Source organism: Felis catus, chromosome C1 (assembly GCF_018350175.1).
Source record: "Felis catus isolate Fca126 chromosome C1, F.catus_Fca126_mat1.0, whole genome shotgun sequence".
Taxonomy (NCBI): Eukaryota; Metazoa; Chordata; class Mammalia; order Carnivora; family Felidae; genus Felis; species Felis catus.
The window spans coordinates 77103670-77126329 of record NC_058375.1 but is presented as its reverse complement, the minus strand read 5'-3'; the positions used below and the strand labels follow the sequence as shown (position 1 = coordinate 77126329).

The 22660-nt window shown below is 34.8% G+C and overlaps 1 protein-coding gene and 1 pseudogene across 26 annotated transcripts in view; one reads left to right on the top strand and one right to left on the bottom strand.

Annotated features, from left to right (window-relative positions):
* Positions 1 to 22660, top strand: part of ZNF644 (zinc finger protein 644) — a 104786-nt gene that overhangs the window by 31894 nt on the left and 50232 nt on the right. For 14 of the 26 annotated variants that reach the window (XM_045036162.1, XM_045036161.1, XM_045036158.1 and 11 more), the window contains one exon: positions 19686 to 19721. The exons of the other annotated variants lie outside the window; for them this stretch is intronic. In XM_045036162.1, the coding sequence (XP_044892097.1) occupies positions 19686 to 19721 (36 nt within the window). The remainder of the gene's footprint in view (positions 1 to 19685; positions 19722 to 22660) is intronic. 26 annotated transcript variants of the gene reach the window in all.
* On the bottom strand, positions 2700 to 17844 carry LOC109502993 (annotated as a pseudogene).

The window sequence follows — 22660 nt, the reverse complement described above, 5'->3', positions numbered from 1 at the left end:
CTATGACATTATCCTCTTTTGTATGGCTTTTTCCAATCAACATAGTATTTTTGAGTTTTCTCCATGTGGTTGTATCGGAAGTTCATTACTTTTTATTGCTGAGTAATATTCCATGCTACATATTTTTTTCTCTATAATTTTTTTTTTATTCTCCAAGTCTCTGACCTCACTTGCCAGCATTCTACATTGCTTTTTTTTCCCTCTAGTTGTCCCCTTCATTGTTCCCCTGTCACCTGTGCAAGAAAATGTAGGCTCTGTAATATGGCATACAATGGTCTCACTGCAGCTATTCCAGAATGCTAGAATTATCTGAGTAAAATAAGTATGATGTTTCATATATTTAGTTTTAGTCCTGATTAAATGTTGTCACTCTTCCCCAGCCCCTTGTCTCCCCAGCTGCCATTGTCCTTCCTCCTCGTTGTCAGGTTATCTCCTGAAATAGTCCATCTGAAGCATTATCTTGTCCTTTGAGCCAGACCTAACACTTCCGCAGTAGTATGTTTTCTTTACTGGACTTTGGTGAGCTCTTTGAGGGGAGACACCACCAGTGTCTTACTTATCTTAGTAGCACAGTGCCAGAGTACTGTGTGTACTTAATGAATGTTTGTAAAACATAGAACACTGAATAGAGTTCTGTCTCGGACAAGTAGGGATTGAGAATACTGGCTGGAATGGGGTGAGGACATTGGCACTTCAATTGCTATTGCGCTGTATGAAGGAGCCAATGAGGCAATACAGAAGCAGCATTATAGACATTTTGGAAGGAGAAATAAAACCTCCCTCGCGTCTTCTTTCAGTCCAGTTGAAAAAAATGGCTCGTAATGTTCTTAGTTGAGACCTTAAGGAAAACCGTGTTAGTTTTGATTATTCTTTTCAAATGAAGCTATTAATCCATGTTATGGCAATTGGAGTGTTTAGTACTAATGGTATTCTTTTTGTGAGTTTGTGCTACTTATTTCTTTAAAGATTTTTAAAGATGTATTGGACTAATACAAGCAGAAGATTAGGAAGACTGGTCACATCTAATAAAGAAAACTTTTTCTCATTTTCCTGAGGGTAAAAAAAAATAGTGGAGTAGAGAAGGAAATTGAATCATAGTCTGGAACTATGATAACATTTTTGATTTCTGTAGCTTAGGAAGCTTGCTGTTTGAGGAAAAATATTTTTAAAAATTTTGTTTTACCTTTGTAGGTCTATAATATATATAAATAATACACTTTCTTAAGAAATGAAGCTTTTAGAATATTTTAAAGCATTTTATACTAGTTTTTTTTCTTGCATGTTTGAAATTTGGCTAGTTGGGTTGGCTGTTGTAGTCACCTGGGGGATTTTTATGCCTTCTAGCAAGTCCAAAGCAAGGAGAGGTTCTTCCCCACTGGGATCAATTTGTTGCTTTTCCTCTCTGCAGCTTCTGCCATAAAGGTTGAACACAGAGTTGGACATTGACCCCATCTCCTGCTGTTTCTTCTGATCCCTACAAGGATTTTCATAGACATAGATCTTATCAAATGTAGAACTTCAGTTATTTGTTTTATTTTATCATGGATGTGAAGTGTGTTTAGTTTTCTTGTTGATAAAATTTGAGTATTCGGAGAAATTTAACCTTGAGGTTGTTTGACTTAACATGTGTTTGAAAGATTTTAGACTAGTTTTTCTTCTCAGAAGCTGATAGGTATACCTCAGTTTCAGATTCTTCCCCTTCGTTTTGCCCTTCAATATTTTATATGGTCAGCAGCTGCTTTTTTCATTTCGCAGAGCTCCTAGGTCCAAGGATTTGAATTTCTTTATGAATATTTATCTTATGTTAGCTAATTTCCTTAATTTTCAAATTAATCTCTCTATGCTTCACTTTAGTAGCAGTGTAGTTGTGCTGCCCTTTGTTGTAATGTGAAAAAGAAAACTTTTAAATTAACAAAAATATATGTCCTTCATTCTAGATGAGATTGCACAATGTGCATTTCACCTTTTTCAAATATATTGCCAAGTAACATTTAGGATTTTGGAAATGTTATTTTTTAAAGAAGTCACATAAGCTTATTTGCATAAGAGCAAATAATATAGAAATGTTTCCAATAAGTAAAACTTCCCTCTCTCACCCAGCTCTGTACTCCCCATAAATCATCAGAAAGAACAGGTATATATTCTGCATCTTTCTCTTTCCACTTGCCAGTTATATCTTGGACATTTTTCCATATATGTATTACATTTAATATAATTGTTTCCTTACTGATAGAGATACTTGGGTAAATCTCAGGGTTTTTTCCTGTTTATATAATGCTGCAATCAATATTCTTCACTGTATATATATTTCACTAAATTATTGGAATTGTGTGAGAATGTAGGATAATTTGTAGCAGTGGATTGCAGGTGAGTGTATATGTGCATTTTAATTTCTGATATATATTGCAAAATTGCAATAAGATTGTATCACTTAACATTTTTGTTAGCAGTGTTTGAGAATATCTCTTTCCCCACACCCCACTGAATATTAACTTGTGTTTTAATCCATGTCAGTCTAATCAGTGAAAAGTGTATTTATTGGTGCATTTTTTTTTAATTAGAAGGATTTTAAATTTCTAGGTCTTTTGGGAAAGCAAAATTAATGCGACACAAATTGAAACATCAAATTAATAAATTTAACAACAAGCCAAAGTAATTTTGCTACAAAACAAACCCATTCATTATAGCGTAGCAGTGTTTCAAATGATAGAGTTTCTATGGTCATTGAGCCCCTTCATTCTTCTGATGGCAGACTTTACTGTGGCAGTGGAGGTGGTGTTGCAGGTCCAGGCACTACCAACTACCATTTTCACGCAGGAATCCCAACACCAGATGCCCACAGCTTGTCTTTTTATCTTGGTTTTGCCCCAGAAGGAGCAAGTGTACTTGATGTGCTGGCTTATTTCATTATTCTTCACCATTTTCCTGAGAGAGGCACCATAATGGGTCCTGTATTTATGACAATTCCGACTTTCTTGGCATGCTTAGCTATGTTGCCACAAACGAGGTCTGAGCCTAGAGAAGGCTTGTGTATTCCTTTAGTTGTGAGATTGCTCAAAGGTATGCTATGCTCCCTTCATCGTAACTTAATTCCATCAAAGAATATATAATTGGCAAAAATTTTTCTCCTTTATTGTTAAATCCACCAATTAACATACTATTGTGTTTTATGTGTTGCATTCAGTTATTTAATATTGAATAATCAGATTGTTTGTCTTGTTACCTTCATACTGTTTACTTAGAACACATATTTCCTTGTGATGGATTTCTTTGCAATTTGCTCCCAACTAATGCTAGTGTAGTCTGTAAATAAAATAAAAACAAAAACCATTACTAAATATTAGGTTAATTAAATTTAGATTAATAACATGCTGCTCAAAAGCTGTTGTCTCTTGTAATTAAAGCTTTAGAAAACTGTGTGTGTATGTGTGTGTATGTATATGTGTGTGTTTACCACCCTCAGCATGTGTGATAAGCTGTAAATGTCTCTTATCTAGCTTGTAGAAATTACTAAATTTAAGATAAAAAAAAAAAGAGCTGAGAAAATCCATAACATTATGATGGCTTTCTCTGAATTGTTTTTATTGCCTTCTTTGGGGTGTATTTTTTTGTGTAGTATTTTCCAATGTGATGCCTTTTCTCCTGGATATGATTATATCTGTTTGCCTATACCTCTGAAAACTCATCCTTGGTTTCACTTTGTCTTTTAATTTGTCTAAAAGGTTAAGTAGGCTGCATTGATTTGTTTTGGAACCTATTTTCTCATTCTATTTTTTCAAAGAAAGTTTCATCTAGACCTGTACTTGTTATAAAAGTTTATCCTCAAATCTGAAGTGGTTTTCAACTTGACAGTTAAAGGCTAATTGGCGAATGTCATTCCAGTGTGTGAACAGGGAACCATAAAACTGCCCTGTCAAACCAAAGAATTTTGATATTACTATAGTTTAACCTTCTGTGGTAGGTCTAAACTATAAATAGAAGTGCTAAAATAAAACAAGATATTCAGTAAGACCTTAACTGAAACATAATGTTCTAGGCACTTTGCTATATGTTAAGTGTGCATTGGTAATTTGAATTCTCAGTGCCATATAGCTAATTATAGCTCATGAACATAATACTGTCAGGTGTATGTAGGGGAGTATAGTTGCACTAACAAGGGAATTTTGAAGGGAAAGATCAGGAAGGGCTTTGTTGAAGGAAGGTGGTGTTTGAGTTGGACCTTGAAGACAAGAGTAGGATTTTGATTGTAGGATGGCCTTGGGAAAATGTGGGCAGAGGGAGTATGAACTAAAAGTCTTATTTTAGTTGCTAGAAATTATTTTATAAAATGGTTTCATTTAACTGGATGTCCGTGTTATCAAAGTTACTGGCATTTTCTTAAGTGTACTAAAGTTTATAATTTATTATAGTTTTGGAAGTCATTATTTAAATGGTTTCCTTGTTCTGTTTTTCAAACTTTATTTTTATTTTTTAATTTTTTTTAAGTTTATTTATTTATTTTGAGAGAGAGAGAGTGTGTGTGTACAAAGTAGGGCAGGGACAGAGAGATGGAGAGACAGAATCCCAAGCAGACTCTGCACCATCAGCACAGAACCCGATGTGGGGCTCAAACTCATGAACTGTGAGATCATGACCTGAGCCGATATCGTGAGTCAGATGCTTAACCGACTGAGCCACCCAGCTGCCCCCTAAACTTTTTTAACAAGTCTAATTTTGAACCAATCAAGAAATAAATTATACTGTGAAAGACTCCATACTGACCATTCACTTACATATTACACTGTTGTACTTAAGAGTATGTGATTTGTAAATAATAAAAGACTAGTGTGAAGTCAGATAGAGAATTGCAAAGATAGAAGAATTAGAACCTAAGTCTTCTGACCTCTAATCTACTGTTCTTTTGAGATGACTGACTATTAAAGAGATATTTGAAACATTTTAGGGTCTTCTATCAAGGCTGGGAACTATGGGTATATCTGTCATATGATCAGTTATCAGTATACTTAAGATTTTATTGATTTATTCATTGTTTTCTGAGTTGGTTATTACAGCTACATTGGTTTTGGCTTGTAATTGATACTAGTTATTAGTATGAAGAGGAAAGATGATGAAACATGTAATTACAATAAAATGTGATTAGTGTTGTTAAGAGTTTGTGTTCCTGGATGACAAGGACCACGTCTGTTTTATTTACTAGTATGTAAGCACGGAGTATAGCACTTGACTCTCAATAAGCATTTAGTAAAGATTTTTTGAATGATTGAATGGAAATATGCCAAGAAGTGACATTTAAACTAAAACCTGGAAGAACTATTAATGTTTTATCTAGATAAAAATTTGGGGAAGGACTGTTGTTAGCAAAAGAAATAACATGTGGAAAAGATGAGAGAAAAGAGAAGGGAAGATTGGAGCAACTGAAAAAAAATGTGTATCTTTTTTAAAAAAATTGTTTATGTTTATTTTGATAGAGAAGGAGAGCATGTGGGGGAGGGGCAAAGAGAGAGGGAGAGAGAATCCCACAAACTATGAGATCATGACCCCACTGAAATCAAGTCAGAGGCTTAACTGACTGAGCCACCCAGGCACCCCAAAAATGTGGCATATCTTGGGTGTAGAGTCCTACATGGAGGGGGGCGGGGAGCTGGTAGTGTCAAGACATAAAAGGGAGAGTAAGTCTTAAGATATTTTATTGAGGGCTTTATAAACCATTTTAAGTTTGCATTGGGTTGCCTGGGTGGCTCAGTCGGTTAAGCATCCAACTTTGGCTCAGGTCATGATCTCACTGTTGGTGAATTCAAGCCCCACATCAAGCTCTGTGCTGACAGCTTAGAGCCTGGAGTCTCCTTCAGATTCTGTCTCCCTCTCTCTCTGCCCCTCCCCCGCTAATGATCTGTTGCTCTCTGTCAATAGACATTAAATAGACATTAAATAGACATTAAAGACAAAAATAGACATGCAAATAGACATTAAAAAAATAAAGGAGTTGGATTAACTCTAATGAGACATCATTTTAAGGAGTTAAAATGTGAAGAAGTAACATGATCAGATCTGTTTTTTAGAAAAAACGTCCCTAATTGGGGCACCTGGGTAGCTTAGCTGGTTGAGCATCCAACTCTTGGTTTTGGCTCAGGTCGTGATCCCAGGGTTATGGGATCAAACTCTGTGTTTGAATCTCTCTCTCCCTCTGCCCCTCTTTCCCGCGTGTGCTCTCTCGCTCTTCTCTCGCTCTCTCACTCTCTCTCTCTCAAATTAAAAAAAAAAAAAAAAAAAAAACAGCAACAAAAGAAAAACATCCCTAATTAAAATGTGGAGAATAGGGGCACCTGGGTGGCTCAGTCGGTTGAGCATCTGACTTCACCTCAGGTCATGATCTCGTGGTTCATGAATTCAAGCCATGCGTGGGGCTCTGGGCTGACAGCTCAGAGCCTGGAGTCTGCTTCTGATTCTGTGTCACCCTCACAGAAGGCTATCTTTCCTCCACCTCTCATGCTCTGTCTCTCTTTCTCAAAAATAAATAAAGATTAAAAAAAAAAAAAAAAACAACATGTGGAGAACAGATTGGAGAAGCTAGATTGGATTCAGGACGACCAGTTAATAGCAGGAGAATACAGGCCTGACTTCAGAGTGGTGGTAGGGTGGAATAAAAAGACTTAAAGATTATTGAAAAATGGTTTGCTCCTTACAGATTTATGCGATGCTGTTTTTATTAGAGTTTCTGGCCTCTCCTTATTAATTAAACAAGATTTAATACCCTTAATGAATAAATAATCATACTATTGATGGCAGGAATCTTACCAAAGATACTTGAGTTGCTAAGAGTATGTTAAATGTGTTAAGTCTTGGATTTCCATTAACATTGTCTAATACATAGTAGCTAAATATGAATTCTGATAATAGTTGGTGATGGAGACATTTTTCAGTCTGAGTAGCAAAGTTTAGGTTAAAACTGTCCTGAAGATTTAAGGTTACTCATGATTCAAAAAATCATTTGGAGGGGGATGTAGGTGGGGGGGGGGGCAGGTAGAGAAAATCATTTGGAGAAAAGTTAAATATGAGTAGGACCTTGCCTGCTTTGTTCACCATTGTATACTCACCATCTAGAGTAGTTCTTCTTACAGAGATACTCAATACATATTTGTTGAATAATGTCACTACTTACATATAATATTTAATATCTAATCAAATTTTATTTTTAGTTAGATGACAGAGTGGCAGACAAGTTAGTTTTTCTAGCTTATAAAAGGTTATACTTTTATTTAAGTAATATTCTCCCCCTTAAATTTCCCTATAACCATACATATTTATACTTCATTCCTTCTATGTTCTTCCCTTCCAACGGTGCCTAATGATGCCATTTCATAACTTACTTGGTTCCTCTCTCCCCATTCCCTAATCCCTTGTAAGCAATAATGTTTCCAATTTCTGTAATTTTTTTTCATTTCAGGAATGTTATATAAATGGAATCATATGTATATACAAATGTACAACATTTTGGTGTTGTTTTTTTCTATCAGGACAGTTCCCTCAAGATTCATCCAAGTTGTATATATACGTTGATTAGTTCATTGTTTTTTTTGCTAAGTAGTATTCCATGGTGTCAGTGTTTCACAGTTTAACTCTTCACCTATGGAAGAACAAAAGTCTAGATTATTTCCATTTTGGGGCTGTTATGAATAAAGCTCATATGAACATTTGTATGTACAGGTTTGTATATAAACATCAGTTCCGATTTCTCTAGAATAAATGCCCCAGAGTGCAGTTGCTGAGTACAAATGCTAGCTACATGTTTAGTTTTATCACAACTGGCCAAATTGTTTTTCAGTAGTAAATAAGTGATCCAGTTTCTCCATATTCTTGCAAGCATTAGGTGCTAGAAGTAATTTTGAATTTTTTTCTACTGTAGCCATTCTGAAAAGTGTGTAGTGATGTCTCATTGTGTTTTTAATTTGGATTTCCCTAATGGCTTATGATGCTCAACATCTTTTCAAGTGATTTTTTTGCATTTTTTATCTCCTCTTAAATGAAATGTCTGTTCATGTCTTTTGCTCAGTTTCTAATTGGATTGCTTATTTATTTTACTGTTGTTTTGAGAGTTATATATTAGAGCTACTGGTCCTTTGTCAGATAAGGGGTTTCTAAGTACTTTCTCCCAGTCTGTAAGTTGTGTTTTTATCCTCTTAACAAGGTCTTTAAATTTTCAAATTTTGATGATATTCGGTTTATCTTTTTTTTTTTTTTCAATTGTGCTCTCGTTGTCAGGGTCTAGGAATTCTTTGCTCTAAATCCTGAAGAGATTTCCTTATTTTTTTTTTCTAAAAAATTTGTAGATTTGCTTTTTACATTCAAGTCTGTGGTGATCCATTCTGAGTTAGTTTTTTATGAGTTGTAAGATTCAGTTTGTGGTTCTTTTTTGTCCTATGGACATTTAATTTCTCTAGCACCATTTTGTTGCAAAGGCTATCTTTCCTCTATGAACTGCTTTTGGAGCTTTGTCAAAAATTAGTTGGGCATATTTGTGTGGATCTGTTTCTGGGTACCTATTCTGTTCCTTTGGTCTATATGTCTATCTAGTACCATGCTGTCTTGACGATTATAGGTGTACACTGTGTTGTAATTTAAGTGTATAGTATGTTGTAGTATACTGTGATATAATATGCTGTAATGATTTTCCCACTTTATTCTTTTCAAGTTTATTTTAGCTAATCTAAGCCTGTACCTTTTCATATAAAGTTTAAAATAAGCTTGTTTATGTCTATCAAAATCATTCCCAGGGTTTGATAGGATTTGTAATAAACCTATAGATCAGTTTGGGAAGAATAAGTCTATACTATATTGATTGATCTTCCAATCTGTCTCTCCATTATTTAGGTCTTTATTTCTTTCATTAGCGTTTGTAATTTCAGCACACAGGTATTTTATGTTTCACTAAGGAGATAGTATTGTGATTTTAACTTCAGGTTTTATACGTTCATTGTTAGTATATGGAAATGCAATTGATTTTTTTTCTTGAAGGTACAATTAACCTAAAATATATTATTAATTTTAAAGTATAAAATTTAGTGACCTTTTAGATTTACAATATTGTGCAGTTATACCTGTAATCAGTTTCATTATGTTTCATCACACGCAAGGAAACCCTGTACCCAGTAAGCAGTCAGTCCTCGTTCTTCCCTCTACCCACAGCCCTTGGCAACCACTAATCTGCTTATTATCTCTATGACTTTGCTTATCCTGGATATTTCATATGAAATGCCTTGTATAGTATGTAACCTTTTGTGTCTGGCTTCTTTCACTTAGCATAATGTTTTTGAGGCTGATCCATGTTGTACCATATGAGTACTTCATTTCTTTTTATGCCTGAATAAGAATAACATTCTGTTGTATGGCTGTGCGATAGTTTCTTTATCCATTCACCTGTGGATGGACATTTGGGTTGCTTAAAACTTCAGGCTCTTGTGAATAGTGCTGCTATGCACATCTTAATCATTTTCAAGTTTATGGTTCAATAGTATTAAGTATATTCACAATATACTTATGAAGTATATTTTGTGAAACAGATATCCAGAACTTTTTCATTTTGTAAATCTGAAACTCGATACCGATTAAACAGCAGCTTCCCATTTTGCCCTTCCTCCCAGCCCCTGGTGACCACATTCAACTTTGTGTTCTCATGAATTTGACTATTTTAGATACCTCATATAAGTGGAATCATATAATATTTGCCTTTTTGTGACTGACTTATTTCACTTAGCATAATGTTCTTAAGCTTCATCCATTTGGTAGCTTGTGACAGGATTTTCTTCCTGTTTAAGGCTGTATAGTATTTCATTGTATTTATATACCACATTTCCTTTATTGATTTATCCATCAGTAGATGTTTGGGTTGCTTCCACCTCTTGGCTATTGTGAATAGTGCTGTTATAAACATGAGTATGCGAATATCTTTCAAGAGTCTTCCTTAAATTTTTTTGAATATATACCGCAAAGTGTTGTTATGGCTGGATCATATGATAGTTTTATTTCTAAGTTTTCTAGGAGCCTCCATCCTGTTTTTGCACCACTTTACAGTCCCCCAAATAGTTCACAGGGTTCTAGGTTGTCCACATCTTCACCAACATTTGTCATTTTCTGTCATTTCTTTGAGGGAACTATCCTAATGGATGGCAATGATACTTCATTATGGTTTTGATTTGCCTTTGTCTGATGATTAATGATGATGAGCATTTTTTTCATATGCTTGTTGGCATTTGTAGATTATATTTAAAGAAACATCTTTTCAAGTCCTTTGCCTATTTTTTAATTATTTGTTTTTTTGTTCTGCAAGAATTTTTAAAATATATTTTAGACATTAACTAGTTACCATGTCTACATTTGGTAATATTTTCTCCCATTCTGTAGATTACCTGCCTGTTCACTCTGCTGATTGTGCCTTTTGATGCATGGAAGTTTTTAAGTTTGATGTACTTCCATTTGTCTGTTTTTGCTTTTGTTGTCTGTGATTTTGGTATCATATTCAAGAAATTATTGTCAAGTTAAATGTCACGAAGACTTTTCCTCTATGTTTTCTTCTAAGAGTTTTATAGTTTTAGATCCTACATTTAGGTCTGTGGCTCATTTTGAGTTAATTTTTGTTTATGGTATAAAATAAGGATCCAGCTTCACCCTTTTGTATGTGTTTATCCCATTTTCCCAGCATCATTTGTTGAAGAGAGTATCCAGTTTTTGTTGAAAGGTTTTGGCATCCTTGGCAGAGATCATTTCACTGTTTTGTGAGTGTATTTCCAGACTCTCTTTTCGGTTCCTTTGGTCTGTTTGTCTTTATGCCAGTACCAGAATGTGTTGATTACTATAGCTTTGCAAATTTATTTTGAAATTAAGAAATGTAAGACATGCAATTTTGTTCTTCCTTTTCAAAATTGCTTTGACTTTTGAGATCCCTTGAGATTTCATATGAAATTTAGGGTAAATTTATCAACTTTTCCCAAAAAAAATGCCATTGGGAATTTGATAGTCATTATGTTGAATCTGTTGATTGCTTTGGATAATATGGACTTATTAATATTAAGTCTCCCAGTCCTTGAACACTGGTTATTTTTCTGTTTGTGTTTTCCTTAATTTTCTTTGGCAATGTATTATGATTTTCAGTGCACAAGTCTTTCATCTCCTTGGTTAAGTTTATTCCTGTTTTTTTTTTCTTATTGATGCTTTTGTAAATGAGATTGTTAATTTGTTTCGAGGTTGTTTATTGTTAATGTATAGACACAACTGATTTTTTTTAGCATTTATTTATTTTTAAGAGAGAGAAAGACAGAGCATGAGTGGGGGAGGGGCAGAAAAAGAGGGAGACACAAAATCTGAAGCAGGCTCCAGGCTCTGAGCTGTCAGCACAGAGCCCGATGTGGGGCTTGAACCCACGAACCATGAGATCATGACCTGAGCTGAAGTTGGACACTTAGCCGACTGAACCACCCAGGCGCCCCAACACAACTGATTTTTGTGTATTAATTTTATATCCTACAACATTGGTGAATTTGTTTATTTAGTTATAATAGTTTTGGGTTTTGTTTTGTTTTGTTTTTTTTTTTTTTTTTTTTTTGGTGTCTTTTGGGTTTTCTGCATAAGGTTGTCTATGAAGAGAGATAGTTTTATTTTTTCCTTTCCAATTTGAATGGCTTTATTTTTTTCTTGCCTAACTGCTCTTGTGAGGACTTCTAGTACTATGTTTGATGGGAGTAGCAAGAGCATACAACCTTGTCTTATTCCTGATGTTAGAGGAAAAGCTTTCTTTTCCATTGAGTGTGATTTTTACTTGTGTGCTTTTCATAAATGGGCCTTATTATATTGAGGTAGTTTTCTTCTATTCCTAGTTTTTTACCATGTTTTTATATCATGAGATGGTGTTGCATTTTGTTAAATGTTTCTTCTGCATCAATTGAGTGGTTATGTAGTGTTTGTTCATTGTGTTAATGTGGTATATTACACTGATTGATTTCATGTGTTCAATCATCTTTGCCTTCTGGGAATAAATCCCACTTGGTCATGGTGTAATAATCCTTTCAGTGTGCTATTGAATCAGTTTGGTTTTATTATGTTCAGGATTTTTTGTATCTATATTCATCAGAGATACTGGTCTGTAGTTTTCTTGTGTCTTTGTCTAGCTTTGGTACCAGAATAAGTAATGTTGGCCTCATTGAATGAGATTGGAAATGTTTCCTCCTCTTCGATTTTTTGGAAGAGTTTTAAGAGAATTGATGTTAATTCGAGTCTTCTGTTTTTCCTTAATTAGCTCGCTGAGGACTTGTCAATTTTGTTGATCTTTTCATAAAGCCGACCTTTTGTTTCATTGTTTTTACTATTGTTTTTGTGTTCTCTATCCACTTATCTCTGCTGTAATGTATATTATTTCCTCCTTTCTTCTAGCTTTGTGTTAATGTTTTCCATTTATAATTTCCAGAGTTGTAAAGTGAGGTTGTTGATTTAAGATTTTTTCTTTTTTTAAACTTATTTACAACTATACATTTCCCCTGTTAGCATTGCTTTCATTGTGTTCCACAAGTTTTGTTATGTTGTGTTTTCATTTTTCTTTGTCTCAAGGTATTTTCTAATTTCCCTTTTTCTCTTTGTTTTGACCCTTTGGTGGTTTGGGTGTTGTTAAATTTTCACAGATTTGTGCATTTCCAGTTTTCTTTGTGCTATTGATTTCTAGTTTCATTTCATTTTGGTCAGAAAAGGTATTTGTATCATTTCATTCTTGAATATTTATGACTTGTTTTGTGGCCTAACACGTGGTCTGTCCTGAAGAATGTTCCATATGTACTTGAAAAGAATGTATATTCTGCTGTTGTTGGGTAGATTATTCTGTACATGTCTGGTATGTCCAATTCGTCTTATTGATAATCTGTGTAGTTCTATCCATTATTGCCTTTTTTGTGTTAATTGGTCTTTGTGTTGTGCATCATTTTCGTTTTCTCTCATTTCCTTTTATGTGTATTTTTTAGTTCTCTTGTGTTTACTTTGGCAATTTCAATTAATATCTTAAGATTATAACATTCTAGTTTGAATTAATACCAGCTCTGTATCAGTAGTGTAAAAACTGTTCTTATACAGCTTCATCGTTCTTCTGTTTTGTTGTTACTGTCCTAAGTTACTTTATACAGTGGTACTGGCTTTTATGTTTACACATGTAGTTGCCTTTATCATTGTTATCTTTTTTGATAGCTTTGAGTTATGATATAATGTCCTTTCATTGTAGCTGAATGATTCCCTTTAACATTTCTTGTGGGGCAGGTCTACTAGTGGTCAACTATCTTCAGCTTTTATTTATCTGAGACTGTTGTAATCCTCCTTTTTTTTTTTTTAAGGATAATTTTGCTGGGTATAGAATTTTTGGTCAATTTTTTTTCTTTTGGCACTTTTTTTTTTTAAGTTTATTTATTTTGAGAGAGAGTGGGAGAGTGTGAGCAGGGGAGAGGCAGAGAGGGAGGGAGGAAGAGAGTGAATCCTAAGCAGGCTCCACTCTGTCAGTGCAGAGCCCCACAAGAGGCTCCATCTCACAAACCATGAGATTATGACCTGAGCCAAAATCGAGAGTCAGATGCTTAACCAACTAGCCACCCAGGTGCCCCTCTTTCTTTCTCTATTTTATTATGTCAGTGCTTTGTGGCCTCCATGGTATAGGATGAGAAACTAGCTTTTTTTTTTTTTTTTTTTTTTTTTTTTAGAGAGAGCGAGAGAGGAGGAGAGCATGTTCAAGCAGGGTAGCGGCAAGGGTGGGGGGGAGAGAGAGAGAATATCTTTTTTTTTTTTAATAATATGATTTTTTATTTTATTTTATTTTAATTTTTTTTAATGTTTTTATTTATTTTTGAGACAGAGAGAGACAGAGCATGAGCAGGGGAGGGGCAGAAAGAGAGGGAGACACAGCATCTGAAGCAGGCTCCAGGCTCTGAGCTGTCAGCATAGAGCCCGACGCGGGGCTCGAATTCACAGACTGTGAGATCATGACCTGAGCTGAAGTCGGACGCTTAACCGACTGAGCCACCCAGGTGCCCCTGAGAGAGAATATCTTAAGCAGGCTCCGTGCCCAGTGTGGAGCCCTACATAGGGTTTGATCTAATGAGATCTAATGAGATCATGACCTGAGCCGAAATCAAGAGTCCAATACTTAACTGACTGAGCCACCCAGGTACCCTGAGAAATTAGCTTGTAATCTTACTTAGTAGCCCAATGTATATGACTTCTCTCCTGTTTCTTTAATTATTCATTCATTGTGTTTGTGTTTTGACCATTTTATGTTAATGTGACTTAGTCTGGATCTATTTGGAGTTTATCTTTCTTGGAGTTTGTTGAATTTGTTGGCTGTTCAGTTTCATGTCTTTAATCAGATTTTGGATATATATGTCCATTATTTGTTGAAATATTCTTTCTATCTCTTTCTCTCTTTCTTCATCTCTCATTATAAATAGATTGGTACATTTGATGGTGTCCACAGGCCTCATTTTGCTTCATTCTTTAGTCTTTCTACTTCTCAGACTATGTAATTTCAATTGATCTACTTTCACATTCACTGATAGTCTCTTCTACTTGCTCAGATCTCCTTTTGAAATACACTAATGAATTTTTCATTTTAATTGTTGTTCAGCACCAGAATATTTATTTGGTTGTGTTTTATAAAGTTTTGTCTGATTCCTTTTGTATCTGTTTAGTGAGGTTCTCTATATTGAGTCATTATTCTTCTGGTTTTTAAGTGGCTCTTCTAACACTGTCATGCCTGCCACAAGTAAATAGGAACATTTAATTTGCAGGTTGGAAATTACTTTAAATGTCAATGGTATAAATATATCAATCAAAAAAAAGAAAATGACAGAGTAGATAAAAGACACAACCCTATTATATGTAGCTTACAAGAAATTTACTTCAAATTCAATGACATAAGTAGGCTGGAAATAAAAAGATGAAAAAGGATATACCATGCAAATATTAACTTAAAAAGAGGCAAGAATGGTTACATTAATTTCTGTTAAGTTGACTTCAGAATAGAAAAAATTACTAGAGACCAAGAGGTACATTAAATAATGATAAAAGCATCAATCTACCAGGAAGACATAATGATCCTAAATGTGTATATACCAAATGATAGAGCCCTAATCTACACTAAAAAAAATAAAATAAAAAAGAAGGTAAAGTTGAAAAAGGAAGAGATAAATCCACAGTTATAATTGAACACTTTAACATTCTCCTCTCAGCAACTGATAAAACTATTAGACCTAAAACCAGCAAGAATATAAAAAATCTGAATACGATAAACCAACAGGATCTAAATGACACATATAGAACATTCTACCTAACCACATAGGAATACACATTTTAATCAAGTGCCCATGAAACACTCATGAAGATAGACAACCCCTTTCAGCAATGAAACAAGCCTGAAGAAATGTATAAGAATCTAAATCATATAGAATGTTCTGTGACCATAATGGAATCAAATTAGAGGTCAGTAATAGGAGAATATCTGTCTGTTGAAAATTAAACCTGCTTCTAAATAATCCATGGCTTAAAAATTCTCAGAAAAAGAAATTTAATGGAAATGAAAATACGACATAACAAAATACGAGGAATGCAGCTGAAGCAATGTTGAGAAATTTACAGTGTTAAAATGTTACATTTGAAAAGGGAAAGATTTCATATAATAGAGAATGAAAAGCAAACTAAGCCCAAAGTAAACAGAAAATGAAAATAATAAATTTAAGAGTAGAAATAAATGAAATTAAAGAGAGAAAAATCACTGAAATGGAAAGCTACTTATATGAAAAATCAATAAGCTTGATAAACTAGCAGGACTGATAAAGATAGAAAGTAGATAAAAATTACCTATTTAATAATGTAATGGTGGATATCACTGTAGACCCTATAGATATTACAGGGATGATAAGAGCTTACTATGAACAATTTTACAGACATAAATTTAACAATTAGTATGAAATGGCCCAATATCTTAAAAACACAACCAACTGCAACTTACTCAATACACAATTAATGTTTAATAGACCAATAACTAGTAAGGACATTGAATTTAGAATTGTGAAACTTCCAGAAAAGAAATCTTTAGGCCAAGATGGAAGTTTAACTGGAAAATTCCAAACTGGAGAATTATTTTAAACAAATTTAAGAAGAATTAACACCAATTATATCTAATCTTTTCCAGAAAATGGAAGAGGGAACACTTTCCATTTCATTTTATGAAGCTAGTATTACACTGATACCAAAACTAGGCAGAGAAAGTACAAAAACAAGAAAACTGTAGACTTAACATCTCTAACCTTAGACGCAAAAAATTCTCAAGAAAATATTAGCAAATTGAACCAAATAATGTGTAAAAACAATTATATAGTACAAGCAGGTGGTATTTATTCCAGGTATATGATGTTGATTGAACATTTGAAAGTAAGAGTCCAAGAGTTCATTCTTTTTCATGTTAATTCAGATTTCTCAGCATTATTTTTTGAGAAGACTGTCTATCCCTTTGGAATGTTCTTGACATCCTTGTCAAAAAGTCTTATGATCTTATATGTGGGAGTGTAGTCTGTAGTCTGTACCACTACCACACTGTTTTGATTACTGTAGCTTTGTGTAAGTTTTAAAATCAGTAAGTGTGACTTGTAACTTTGTTCTTCTTTTTCAAGATTGTTTTTGCTATTTAAGGTCCCTTGAAATTCCATGTAAGTTTTAGAATGAAATTTTTTGTCTGCAAAAATGCCATTGGGATATTGATAAGGATTGGATTAAATCTACCTTGAGTAGTATTAATATTTTAATGTTATTAAGTCTCCTAACCCATGAACACTGGATGTCTTTTATTTTTATCATCTTCAATTTCTTTTGGCAATGTAGTTTTTTCAGTAATAAGTCTTTAGCCTCTTTGATTAGGTTTATTCCTAAATACTGTATTCTTTTTGATGGTTTTTTAAATGGTATCATTTTAAGTGGTTTTTTTTTTCAGATTGGTCATTGTTTATTTTGAGAAATGCAGTCAACCTTTGCATGTTGTTTCTTCCCCCCCATTGTTATTTTTAATTTTTTCTTAGTTTTATTGAGATATAATTTGCATGCATCACTATATAAACTTAAGGTGTGCAGCATAATGGTTTTACTTACATATCCAGTTGATCCTTGAGTAACGTGGGAGTGAGGGGTGCTGACCCTGTCCACAGTAGAAATCCACATATATACCTTTTGACTCCCCAGCAATTTAATTCTAATAGCCAACTGTTGATCAGAAGACTTACCGATAACATGGAGAGTTGATTAACACACATTTTGTGTGACATGTGTTAGGTACCATTCTTGCAATAAAATAAGCTAGAGAAAAGAGAATGTTATTAGGAAAATCATGAGGAAGAGAAAATACATTTACAGTATTGTACTGTGAAAAATCTGCTTATAACTGGGCCCACACAGTTCAAACCTGTGTTGTTCAAGGGTCAGCTGCATTGTCAAATGATTACTGCCATTAGTTTAGTTAGCGTCCGTCATCATATAGATAAAATAGAAAAAGCAAAACATGAGAAAGAATTTTTTTCCTTGTGATGAGAACTCTTAGGGTTTACTCTCTTAACACCATTCCTGTATGTCTTAAGGTGGTGTTAACTATAGTCATCATGTTGTACCTTCTGTCTGTAGTACTTATTTATCTTGTAACTGGAAGTTGTATTTTTTAGCCACCTTTCTCCAGTACCCTCCTCCCACCACCACCTCACCTGTGGTAACCATAAATTTGGTCTCTTCATGAATTTGTGGGGTTTCTTCTCCTTTTAGATTCCACATATAGATGAGGTCATACATTATTTGCCTTTCTCTGACTTACTTCACGTAGTATAATGCCTTCAGGGTCCACCCATGTTGTAAATGGCAGGGTTTCCTCATTTTTTACAGCTGAATAATATTCTGTTGTATATATTTACCACAACTTCTTCATCTGTCCGTCTGTCATTGGACACTTAGGTTGTTTCTATGTCTTAGTTATTGTAAATAATCTGCTATGAACATAGGTAGTAGATATCTTTTGAAGTTAGTGTTTTTGTTTTCTTTGGGTAAATGCCCAGGAATTGCTGGATCCTAGGGTAGGTCTATTTTTTGAGGAACAAAATGCTGTTTTCCGTAGTGGCTAGGCCAGTTACATTTCCACCACCAGTATACAGGGGTTCCTTTTCTCTATGTCTTTATCAGCATTTGTTACTTGTCTTTTTGATCATGACCATCCTAACAGGAGTGAGGTGATACCTCATGTGGTTTTTAAAATTTTTGTTTAATGTTCATTTATTCTTGAGAGAGAGCACATGCGTGTGCATGGGGTAGGGGCAGAGAGAGGGGGAGACAGAGGATTCAAAGTGGGCTTCATGCTGACAGAAGAGAGCCCGACATGGGGCTCGAACCCTCTAACCAGGAGATTATGACCTGAGCCGAAGTCAGAGATGTAACTGACTGAACCATCCAGGCACCCCTCTCTCATTGTGGTTTTGATTTGCATACCTCTACTCACTAGTGGTATTGAGCATCTTTTCATGTACCTGTTGGCCATGTATACATCTTTTAAGAGAAGTGTCTATTCAGATCCTCTGCACCATTTCTAATTGTATTATTTGTTTTCCAGCTATTCAGTTGTACGTTTATACGTTTGAGGTGTTAATCCCTTTTTATATTTATGGTTTGGAAATATTTTTTTCCCATTCTGTAGGGTGTCTTTTTACTTTCTGATTGTTTCCTTTGGTTTACAGAAGCCTTTTAATTTGATATAATCCCTCTTACTATTTTGTTGCTTGTTAAGGTGTCATATTCAAAAAGCCCTTGGGGCGCCTGGGTGGCTCAGTCGGTTGAGCGTCTGACTTCGGCTCAGGTCATGTTCTCGCAGTCTGTGGGTTCGAGCCCCGCGTTGGGCTCTGTGCTAACAGCCCGGAGCCTGGAGCCTACTTCAGATTCTGTGTCTCCCTCTCTCTGCCCCTCCCCCACTTGTGCCCTGTCTCTCTCTCTAACATAAACATTAAAAAAAAAATAAAAAAAAAAAAAGCCTTTGCCAATACCCATGTCAATACCATGTTTATTTCTAGGAGTTTCATGTTTTCAGGTCTTACTTACATTCAAGTCTTAAATCCATTTTGAGTTAATTGTTGTTAAGTGGTGTAAGGTAGGGGGTATGTTGATTTTTGAATGCTGCAACTTTGCTGAATTTATTTATTTCTGACAGGTTTTTTGTGGCATCTTTAGAATTTTCTGCCTATAAGATCATGTCATCTGCAAACAAAGATAACTTCCTTTCTTTCTAAATTGAATGCCTTTTATTTCTGTGTCTTGCCTAGTTGCTCTGGATACGAATTTCAGTACTGTGTAAATAGATACAATAAAAATGGACATCCTTGTCCTGTTTCTGATCTTCGAGGAAAGGTTTCTGTCTTTTGCCCTTGAGTGCAATGTGAATTCTGGGCTTTCCATATATTGCCTTTATTATGTTGAGGTGATTTCATTCTATTCCTAGTTCATTGAATGTTTTTATCATGAAATAATGTTGAATTTTTTCAAATGTTTTTTTCTGCATCAACTGAGATGATCATGTTGTTTTCATCCTTATTTTTTGTTAATGTATATTACATTGATTGATTGTCTTATGTTAAACTATCCTTGCATTCCAGAAATAAACCATCCCCTGCCCCCGCCCCGTGGTCACGGTGTGTATACTTTTTAATGTATTGTTGAATTCTGTTTGCTGTGTTTTGTTGATGTTCTCATTTCCTTTTCTACTTAGATAATTGAAGGCACACAGTTGCCTTTCATAATGAAGACGTGCTACAGTATATAGTATTATTTACTCTGTCTTTACTACTAAGGAAAATATGTTCAGTGGAATGTGATAATATATCTTTCAATAATCATTCATACATACCAATATTCTGTTGCACATGCTTCACATTAATCACAACATATAGTCATATGCTACCTGGGTTCCACACTATGTTTTTCAGTCATGGTTGCACCTTTAGCTCCCTAGGAGTTTCTTTAATATATATGTGTATTCTTTTAATAATTCTTTAAATATATATATTTAAAACTAACAGTGCCAGAGCCACATTCCTAAATTCTTCAGAAGAAGACTAAGTGTCAGTAGTTTTTAAAAGGTCTCCAGGTGCAGATATGGTTGAGAAACCTGTTTTAGATGATTCTGACTACATATTAGAGCTACTATGGAAAATGGAAAACTATAGCAAAGTTGAATCAGAAACTCTAGGGAAGAAGTTCTGGCAATCTGTTTTTGAAAAGTCTCAATTTTTCCAAAGCACGTTTACGGTTTTGACCACTAGTTCACAATTTTCTCAGCCACAGAAAAGGACAGTTAGCAAACTGTTTTAATTAAGGTCATTTACAGGGACTTCTTATGTAAAGCTTTTTATATTATGGACTCAAAAGAGATCCATATGTTTAATATATCAGGTAATAATAGCTAAGTTGTTCTCTTCTGACCATTAAGGAAATTGCTGTCGATATCTAGGTAGAAATATATCTCTGCTGCATGGGGTGCAATAATATGAGTAGGCAGGACCAAATTTTTTCTTAGGCAAGGGTGCTCATATGCCCAAACAGATATTCTTTTTTTTAAGCCCCAACATTTAGCGTAAAGCATGGTGGAGGTAACCTCAGTTTGGTGTATTCATAGGGCAAAAATAACTAGTTATTCACATATATTACAATAGATCCTTCAAATACAGTATAAGTGTATTCATCTACTAGGGCTGCCATAAGAACATATCATGGACTGGGTGGCTTAAACAACAGAAATTTATTTTCTTACAGTTTTGAGGGCTGGAAGTTCAAGGTAGGTTTGGTTTCTCCCGAGGCCTCTCTCCTTGGCTTTAGATGGCCATTTTCTTGCTGTGTCCTTACATGGCGTTTTCTCTGTGTGCATACATCCTTGTTGTCTCTCTGTATGTCCTAATCCCTCCTTTTAAGGACACCAGTCAACTTGGATTAAGACTTACCCTAACTGCCTCATTTTAGTTACCTGTTTAAAGGCCTTGTCTCTAAATATAGTCACAATCTGAATACTTGGGGTTAGGGCTTCAGTATATGATGGGGGTGAGGGCACAATTCAGTCTGTAACATTAAGTGGGTTCAAGATGTTCTGTGTAACTGAATGAATTAGTGAGTTGAATGAAATTATTTGGAATTGTTTTTTGCAATCAACATTTTACCATATCTTTAGAGTGCAATACCAACCAAGTCCAATAAACAACTTTGGTTTACTGTGGCAGGTAGGTGTGCACCTTTGTCATCTGAAGGTATTTTAAAGTATTTAGAAAAAATGTCATAAATCTGAGAGGATATTATAGCCTTACTTTATATCATTTATGATATGAATTTGTTTGAAAAATTCATTATGACCCATTTTAATTACTGTGATATTAATAATTAACAGTATAGAAACAGTAAAAGTGTGTTCTTTTGTTGTTTAAAGCACCTGAAAGCTAATGATATAATGATAAATGTTGCAAAGATTTATATTATTCTTACTTTCCAATTAGTGGAAATATTAAATAAGTTTTTATCTTTTGTGTACACATTGATGGCTAGGGAGAGGCAGTTACCCAGAAATAAGAAATGTGTCTGGATAAAACAGTTAACGTTAATAAAAAAGAAAGTTTGCTTTGTTGAATTCCCATAATAATTGCAGGCTTTATTATTCACTTATAGTTAGCCTGCTTTGTCTGTGTCCCTTCATTTAGGTATTCAAGCACCTTCTAGTTGCTTAAAACACAGTATATACAGCAAAAACATGGATCCTATTCATTGGGAGAAATACGTTTTTCAAAAATTATATCAAATATTTGAAAGACAGAGCTCTGAAAGAAACAAAAGCATATGACAGAGGAACTTGACACAGAGTTTTCAAGGAGGGCTTCCCAGAGTAAGTGACATTTAGAGCTGTGATCTGAAGGAAGCTTAGGAGTTAAGGTTAGCTAATTTATGTGATGGAGGGGAACAGAGGATTCCAGACCAAAAGAACTGCATGTGCAGAGTCCCTGTGATGAGAAGGAACACAATGGGGAATTTGAGAGAGGGCCAAAGTAGTTGAATTCCCTGAGAACTGTGAGGAGTAAAGAGATGGGAAGGTAGGCAGGGCCCAGCAAAAAGCCTTTTCAGGGGCGCCTGGGTGGCTCAGTCGGTTGAGCGTCCGACTTCGGCTCAGGTCATGATCTCACGGTTCGTGAGTTCGAGCCCCGCGTCGGGCTCTGTACTGGCAGCTCAGAGCCTGGAGCCTGCTTCAAATTCTATGTCTCCCTCTCTCTCTGCTCCTCCCTAGCTCATGCTCTGTCTCTCTCTCCTTCAAAAATAAATAAAAACATTTTTTTTAAAAAAAACTTTTTCAGCTGTAATAAAGATTTGGGACTTTGTCCTGAAATAGAGGAAAATGTTGTGTTACATAGAGGAGGGTAAGCTTGAAAAGGTCACTCTGCCTCTAGGCATGAAGAAGTGATTAGAAAGAAACCAACAGATCCAATGAGAAAGCAGATGGATTAATTTTTAAAAATTATTTCTGCTTATGATCATACACAAAAAAGCAGTCACACTGGTACTGTATTAGGTGCTAGAGGTGCATCAGTGAACGAAACGT